At 45.1% G+C, this 8,831-nt stretch overlaps 1 protein-coding gene across 1 annotated transcript in view; it reads right to left on the reverse strand.

Annotated features, from left to right (window-relative positions):
- LOC101981927 (uncharacterized protein C3orf20 homolog) overlaps nucleotides 1-8,831 on the reverse strand; it is a 33,935-nt gene that overhangs the window by 22,608 nt on the left and 2,496 nt on the right. Inside the window, exon 3 of the mRNA XM_026784442.1 lies at nucleotides 407-527. Within this exon, the coding sequence (XP_026640243.1) occupies nucleotides 407-527 (121 nt within the window). The remainder of the gene's footprint in view (nucleotides 1-406; nucleotides 528-8,831) is intronic.

Consider the following 8,831-nt stretch of genomic DNA (forward strand, 5'->3'; position numbering starts at 1 on the left):
ACTAACTTCAGTCTCGTGTCCGTGGGTGACAAGACTTAATGTTACTGTTAGATTGTAAAATGTACTAACTTCAGTCTCGTGTCCGTGGGTGACAATAGGCTTCTGGCCTGGAGTCAAGCTTTTCACTTTATAACAGAACTTACACGAAAATACCACGTGGTAGCTCATGCTGGAACCCCAGCACTGAGAGGCAGAGACGGGATCCCCGAGGATCACCAGGCAGCCAGTCGATCCTCATTGTTAATTGCAGGCTAGTGAGAGATCTCATCTGAAAGGAGGTGGATGGTCTTTCCCTGTGGTCTCTATATTCACACACACACACACACCTATTCACCCATGTCTTACACATATGAATATACACAAACACACACACATTTGAAAAGAATAATGAATTCTAAAACAATACCCCAATTTCAATCGGATCGTCAATTTTTCCCTTCGAAGGCCACACCCATTCCCTTATGATGCTTCCTTTTTTGCTGATCAATATGCCTCCGTCCTGATTAAACATCATTGCTATGGTCTTCCTAGGACAAACACAGAAATGGGGCCAATTTAGAACAAGGAAATAATGACAGATTTAATAATTTGGCTAAGGTGATGGAAGCCACCAGCATGTAGCCTTCAAGAGCGAAAGAACACTTCTCTTCTGTTGCTGGAGGATGGCTACTCCACTTCTGCCCCAGTACTTCTTGGGAGCCAAGAGTGCTCAGTGGATGCAGACGGCACATTTAGGATACACATCCTTTCCCGTTCATCACTCCCATGTAGCGGGAACAACTGTGAGCCCTGTTGGCCTCTATCGTATCATGTGACCAGGATTCTTTGGCTACGGCTGACTGAATCGTACAGGGACAACTGACCCAGGAATGCGCTCCCTGCAGATGGCTGCTTCAAGAGGCCACAGAAAAGCATGGAGGCACGAGGCATTCAAGGGCAAGGGAAAGCAAAAGTAAAAGCAATCTAGTGGGACTATCACAGACTCCGGAGTGATTAGCAGTCTCGGGCCGGATATGCTGCAATCCTAAGCTAAGTCATGAATTCTGTCTTCAAGAACAGGGAGACATCAAAGCCTTTAAACAGCAAATCGAGGAAGTGGTTAGATGGGTGGGTAAGGAACAAAGTCTATACTGTGAGACTTAGAAAGTCAGACCCGTTAAATGACTCAGGAGAGAAGATGATAGCCCAGACTGGGATATAGGTAAGAGAGACAGAGACAATCACAAACTGTCTATCCAGAGCATTGGGTCTCAACCTTCCTAATGCTGCGACCCTTTAATACAGGTCCTCATGTTGTGGGGACCCCCCAACCATACAATTATTTTTGTTGCTACTTCATAACTATAATTTTACTACTGTTGCGAATTGTAATGTAAATATCTGATATGCAGTACTCAGTGGGGTTCTTCTTCATTCCTACTGCTTTGCAACCCAGCCGTTCCAGGAAGCAGCCTGCACTGGCCTGTAAGATGCCCAGCCAAGCTGCCTCCAAGCAAGCTCCGGCAGCCAGCCAGATACGTCAGTCATCTCGCTCCAAGTCCAGGCTCGGAATCTCAGGGTCACCATTACCGTGACTCACGGTTACTCCTCCGGCGTGGACTCAGCTCTGCCTTTCCTTCTCTCAACCCATTAAGGACTGGGAAGGGTGAGGAGAGCCCCGGATTAAAGGCTAAGACCTGTCGGTACTCCCTGTAACCATGCGGACTTGCGAAAGTTATTCATCTTGTTTGGACCTCGGTTCTCTTTGGTGAGAATTATGCTTAAATCATAGGGTTCCTGAGAAAATTAAATAAGATTTAGAGGGTGCTCTCTACTTAACCCTCCCTCCCCCCACACAGCAATACTTGGAAATTCTGGCCTCGTGGCACAAACTGGTAATTCTAGCACTTTAGAAGTTGAAGCAGGAGGATCACAAAGTTTGAAGACAACCTGGCCTTACACAGGGAGTTTGAGAGACCAAAGATTTAATTGAACCTTAATCTTAAAGGGATTCCGTTTTCCCTAAGACCACCTGGTACACAACCGAGCCTTGACCCTGGCTCCAGAAATGGGCTGCCATTGCAGAAATTTGAACAGCTACCCTAAAACTGGCCAATTAAGAAGATAGGGAGCAGGGCCATAAAATTTCACAAGGTCCAGATGTTCTTGGGAGGCGTCCTGTTCTTGAAGATACCTTGTCAGTTACTACTGGCCCTTTGTTAGGGTTTTCACACCTAAAAACTGACCAAGGGTTTCAAAAACTACCTCATCCTATATACTCTTCACCCAATCCCAAGACAACCAGACTCGAACTCCCCTGATTATGGTGTTTCCCCTTTAAAAGTTTGCTCTACACTTCTCTCACCCACTGCGTTGGCGTGGGGAGGTGTAGTCCAAACTCGAGTTGGAATATTATTAAAAACCCTCACGTAATTTGCATCAGAGATCCGGCTCTGTGAATTCACTTGGGGACCAGAAACTCGGGCCTAACAAGAACAGCCCCTGTTACATACTGAGACACTTTCTCAAAAAAACAAAAACAAAACCGCCGCCACCAACCCTCAAAAAGACCAAATAAAATGCATTTGCTCTCGGAGAAACAATTATTACTTCTCTGTTCTGTTTACAGTGTCCTGGAACGAGACGTTCAATTAAAAGGCCAGAAAATTGCATCATGCCTCCTAATCTTTCCTTCCCAACTTTTAAACTAGCATTGTTGAGAGGCGGAACGACCTTTTGAAAGAGCTTCCTCAGCCTTTGAAATGATTCCAGGTCCTGTCATCTCGATTTCTTCTCAACATCAAAGTTGGGACAGGCCAGTGTTTAGTGTGACGCACGCAGCCACTTTGCGAGCCTGTTAATCTGGCTTCTATGTATCTATGTCTTCAGAATCAAGCATTAGTCTTTTATTTCTTTAGGGTTTTTTGCTGACCTGTTTTGTCTTTGCTGGCGAGCTACTGACATGTTTTGGTAGCTGACTTGGCTCACAGAAACGACCAGGAAGGGAAGCTGTATGAAGGGGCTTTACCGGAAGTGTAGTCAGCATGCCGGAAGTGCTGGATGCAGCCGAAGCACGGGAATGCGCATTTACAAACTTGCTGAAGAGGGAAAAACTGTTCTTGCTTCTTGTATGGCATGATTCTCCTTTCCCATCATGTTTGCTAATTGTTCCTTCCAAACTTTTTTCTTAAGGATTTATTTATTTTGTATTCAGTGTTCTGCCTGCAGACCAGAAGAGGGCACCAGGTCTCATTATAGATGGTTGTGAGCCACCATGTGGCTTCTGGGATTTGAACTCAGGACTTCTGGAAGAGCAGCCAGTGCTCTTAACCTCTGAGCCATCTCTCCAGGCTACTTTTTAATAGATGAAATTATCATCAACTGGAAGCCAGGAGAATTAAAAAATCAAGGGGACAAGAAGACATGTAATCAGAGCTTATATGAAGTGGGAACTCCAGTAAATGTGGAGGTCAAAGCAATCCCCAAGGGGAGGGGCCCTTTCTTCACCAGGGGGTGGTCTTATGGGTCAATTGTGATGCTTTCTTCCTAAAACTCTTAAGAGCCAGAAAACATCCTCCTAAATCCACATCCAAACTTGTTGTGTTGAGATAGATAGATAGATAGATAGATAGATAGATAGATAGATAGATAGATAGATAGATGATAGATAGATAGCTATAGATAGATATACAGCATTTGTTACTTGTTTTCCTTTGCTTTAACTGCGTCACCAACTGAACTCGAGTGTAGGAAAATTAGCAGGTGGAAGTATGCAGAAAAATATGTTCCATGGAGAAGCAGAATCACAGTGAGCTGAGTACTGGCTTCCTCCAACTCAAGTCCCTGAGCCTCAGAATGTGACCTTACTTGAAAAACGGGGCCTTTGCAGATGTGAGTAGTTTAAGAAGGTCACGATGGAATCCTCCTGGGCTTATGGTGGGTGCTGAAGCTAATACCAATGGCCGTAAAAGAAGAGAGGGCACAGAGAAACAGAGAAGGGGGAAATAGTAGAAGGTAGTAAAGGCACAGCCAAGAACTCTGTGGGCTGCCAACAGGCAGGAAAAGAAACACGTGTGGGGTGGATGCTCTCCCGGAGCCCAGTGCTGTCACCTCTGTCTTCCAGCCCCGCCATCGGGGAGAGGACACATTCCACACGCACTCAGCTTAAGGGGACTTTCGAGACAGCCTAGGAAACGAACATAGTTAACATCCACAACCAGTTACTATGGAGACCCGTAGCTCCTGCCACCTGCTTTTGGTTGATTGCCATATTCTGACACCCCCTCCTCAACTCCCAGCCTGCGTGTGACCTTATCCTGACCCTCCCTGACATTTAAGGCCATTCCTTACCCTGCTTCCTTTCTGAGCCGTGGAGGTATGGTGCTGGGGAGAAATCGGGGCTGGATTAAACTGGGAGACATGATATAAAATCAGAAGGATCAAGTATGGGTCATATAGTACCAGGATAAAGGTTCAAGGCCAGACACTGTGGGGGCTTAACCTGAGCAAACACCACTTGGTAATATTTTTGGAAGCCAAAGTCAAAAGACAAGTTCTGTGACAGAGATGGCCAAAGATTCTCACTTGGTCTGTTAGAAAGAACCGTGGGACCCAAACCTGTCCATTTTCTTTTTCTTTTTTTCTTTTTTTTAGAAACGGGAATGTTTATTAGCGAGCCGGTAATATTTCCGAGTGGCTGGAATCACCAGGGGTGGTGTGATATTTTAAGGAGCCAAGCTTTCAAAGATGCCTTCAGAAACATGAACAGAAACTGCAGAGATAACGCAGGAGGGGGCGCCACAGCTGTGGACTCAGGCGCGCGGATCTAGGGGCTCTCCAAGTTCTGAATTCTTCATACTCCAAAAGCCTAGGAAGGGACGGCCTCCAACTTCTTGGCCTCGGCCAGTTCTACCGGCGTCTGAGTTTGTTCCCGCAGGCGCCAGGCGCCGTTCCATTTTCAAGAACGCATGAATAGACAAGGGTGGTGATGGCACACACCTGTAATCCCAGCCGTCAGGAGGCAGAGGCAGGGGGATCTCTATGAGTTCGAAGCCAGCGTGGGTCTGCATAGTGAGTTCCAGGACAAGCTCCAGAGTTACACAGAGAAACCCTGTCTCAAACCGACCCCCCCCCCCGCAAAAAAAACCCCAACTCATAAATATTGCTTTACATGGAAAGGTGACTTATGGCTAATGATCTCAGTGGGAAGTTTCTGTAGGTGGGCCAATGTCATCACAAGGACAATTCAATAAACGATGCCTAAGATTCAGAGTCAGAAAAGAAGACCCGATGTCATCAGGATTTGAAGACCTTATCCTGCTGGCTTTGAACGTAAAGGAAGGGACCAGGCGCCCAGGAATGCAGGCTGCCCGCAGAAGCTGGGAGAGACAAGGGGACAGGTTTCCCCTACTGTCTGCTAGACAACTGAGACTCTGTGCCTTTCTACTCTATCGAGACCTGTTTGGGACCTCTCCCGTCTACAAAGATAGGATTAGTCTGCGTTGTCTCTACATTTGGGGCCCTCTGCCACAGCAGTCATAAGGACGTAATATACCGCCCTCTCCTCCTGGGCTGCTGGCCTCTCCCCTGTGGGAAGGGACTGCTCACCGCTTCCCAGACTTCCTCTGCAGGAAGAACTGAGGAGTGACTCCCAAGAACAAGAAAGGGCTGGATCTCCTGCTCTGCCCATCTAATGCACTGGCCCACCTCCAGCTTGGCAGGCACCTTTACTAAAACCTTCCTTGGCACCCTTCCTAGAACTGTAAAAAAATTTTAAACGCCAGCTCTGATGCTCCCTGGGAGGGTTTCTCTCAGTCCTGGACCAACCTGTCCATTGTCAGGTGTGCACAGTCTCCACCTTGGTGTTCCCACTGTGCTTGGGGATTCTCAAATCTGCTGTTCTACACACTCTCTGCCACTCAGAATCAATGCTTCACAGGCCCTCCAGAGTATTGATTATCCACCTACCTACTCAGCTCCAAATCCAGCTAATCTGTCTGTCTGTCTGCCTGCCTGCCTACCTATCTACCCATCCCATATATGTATACATACTGTCTATCTCTCGTTTCCCTTTTATAGGCAGCGTCTCCTTGTGTAGCTCAACCTGACCTTGAACTTGGTGATCTGGACGCTTTATACTCCTGGAAAAAACAGGCATGCCCCACCAGGCCCAGCTTCTGTCTTTTTTTTTTTTTCTTTAACTGCTTTATTGAGGTATGATTGGCATTTTTAAAAGGAACTTAATTATTATATACAACTTGATGAGCTTGGAGAACACTCCACACCCATGAAAGCACCTCACAGGCTGGGCCCTAGACACACACATCCGCTCCATGAGCTAGAGCTCTGTCCTAATTGCTCTCTTAGAACGCATCAAAAGCTTCCATCTTACCGGGCGGTGGTGGCGCACGCCTTTAATCCCAGCACTCGGGAGGCAGAGGCAGGCGGATCTCTGGGAGTTCGAGGCCAGCCTGGTCTACAAGAGCTAGTTCCAGGACAGGCACCAAAGCTACAGAGAAACTCTGTCTCGAAAAACCAAAAAAAAAAAAAAAAAAAAAAAAAAAAAGCTTCCATCTTTACTCATCTTATTAAGTCTTGGAGTCATAGTATTGAATCAGAACAATGGAATTTTGAAATAATGCTTAGGTTTTTCTGGTTATAAAAACACGAGGGCAGATCTGGTGGCAGAGACCTGCAATCCCACGTACTTAGGAGGCTGAGGCCGGAGACTCTCAAACTCAAGGCCTGTTTAAGAGTGAGTGCAAAGCCAGAGTGAGAACCTACCTCAAAAAACAAAACAAAAGCCGGGCGGTGGTGGCGGATGTCTTTAACCCCAAGACTCGGGAGGCAGAGGCAGGCAGATCTCTGTGAGTTCAAGGCCAGCCTGGTCTACAAACCAAGTTCCAGGACAGCTAGGACTGCTCTACAGAGAAACCCTGTCTCAAAAAAAAAAAAATAAAAAAATAAATAAAGGTGGAGTGGGGTGGGGGAAGAGTGGGCCTTGGGAAGATTTTTTTTAATCAATGCATCACAATATACTGTATAGGCAACTTTTTCTTTCAAGAATTCAGCTCCCTCCCTAGAGTCCTAAGGACAGTGTTTTTATGAATGAAAATCAAGAGAAGAGAAAGTTCTACAAACTGTAGAGAAGAAAGTATATTCTTTTTGTTTGGGTGAAAGTTCTGTAACTTTTTAAGGTCAGTTTAGTTTATGGCATTGTTTGGCACCAGCATTTCTGTTTCGTTTTTGCCTGAATGACCCATCTATTGACAAGAGTGGAGTATTGAAGTGGCCTACTATTACCGTGTGAGGGTCAATATGTGACATATATATCTATATATCTCTCTATATATATATACATATATAGAGAGATATATATTTTATATAGTAGTGTTTCTTTTATAACTTGAGTGCCCTTGTGTTTGGGCATAGATGTTTAGAACTGCAGTATTCTTGTGGTGGGCTTTTCCTTTGGTAAGTATATAGTGCCCTTGTCCATCTCATCAGATTAGTTTTGGTTTGAAGTCTATTTGAACAGGTATTTAAATGGCTAAACCAATTTGGATCCATTTGCTTATCTTTTTTGTTTTTGTTTTGTTTTGTTTGTTTGTTTGTTTGTTTTTTTCTAGACAGGGTTCTCTGTTTATTTTGGAGCCTGCCCTGGAACTTGCTTTGTGTAGTCAGGCTGACATTGAATTTACAGAGCTCTGCCAGTCTCTGCCTCCCAAGTGGAAGTAATGGTGGCCCAGGGTGGCCCAGATTAGAGGTCAACCAAGAGCAAGGTCAAAAGATTTGGATTAAAAGTGGGTCTTCACACTTCAGATGATTAAATTAAGAAAAAAAAAAGTCCCTCACAGGCAGGGCGGTGGTGGCGCACGCCTTTAATCCCAGCACTCGGGAAGCAGAGGCAGGCGGATCTCTGTGAGTTCGAGACCAGCCTGGTCTACAGAGCTAGTTCCAGGACAGGCTCCAAAGCCACAGAGAAACCCTGTCTCGAAAAACCAAAAAAAAAAAAAAAAAAAAAAAAATCCCTCACAGGTATGCCCAGTCATTGGGTTTTATTTAATTCCAGCTGTGGTCAAGATGACAACCAAGATTAGCCATTACACTGGGTATACAAACCATTCTTAAGGCCAGGACCAATGTCCAGTCAACTCAAAACAAACTCAACTAGATGCCAACAAAACCAAGCTCAGTTAGTTTTGTTAGCTTCTATCTCAGAGTGCTTGTCTGTTTTTTTTTTTTTTTGTTTGTTTGTTTTTTGCTTATATCTTACGGTTCCCGATTTTCTGGCTTTATGGACTTTCAGTCTCTATGTTTCTTGTGCTTTCCTTTGGCTCTTTGTTTCTTTGTTTATTGTTTGTTTTGTCTTGTCCAGGTTTGTTTGATTTTAATCTTTTTTTTTTATTTTGTTACACGCCTGCTTGCTTACTAAAAACAGAGAGCAAAAAAGAACACGGATTTGGATGGGTGGGAAGGTGGGAAGGATCTGGAAGGACTTGGGGGGAGGGGAAACAATCAAAATATATTGTATGAAAAAAATCTATTTTCAATAAGATAAACTAAAGTCTTGGGGGAGAATCAGGAAAAGAAGCAGTGCTGGGGTGGCGGCGCACGCCTTTAATCTCAGCACTCAGGAGGCAGAGACGGGAGGATCTCTGTGAGTTCAAGGCCAACTTGTTCTACAGAGTGAATTCCAGGACAGACGGAAATATGTAGATAGACTCTATCTCAAAAGAAAAAAAAAGAAAAGAAAAAAGGAAGGAAGGGAGGGAGAGAGAGGAAGAAGAAGAAGAAGAAGAAGAAGAAGAAGAAGAAGAAGAAGAAGAAGAAGAAGAAGAAGAAGAAGAAGA

The sequence above is a fragment of the Microtus ochrogaster genome, chromosome 24 (assembly GCF_000317375.1).
Source record: "Microtus ochrogaster isolate Prairie Vole_2 chromosome 24, MicOch1.0, whole genome shotgun sequence".
NCBI classification, from domain to species: domain Eukaryota; kingdom Metazoa; phylum Chordata; class Mammalia; order Rodentia; family Cricetidae; genus Microtus; species Microtus ochrogaster.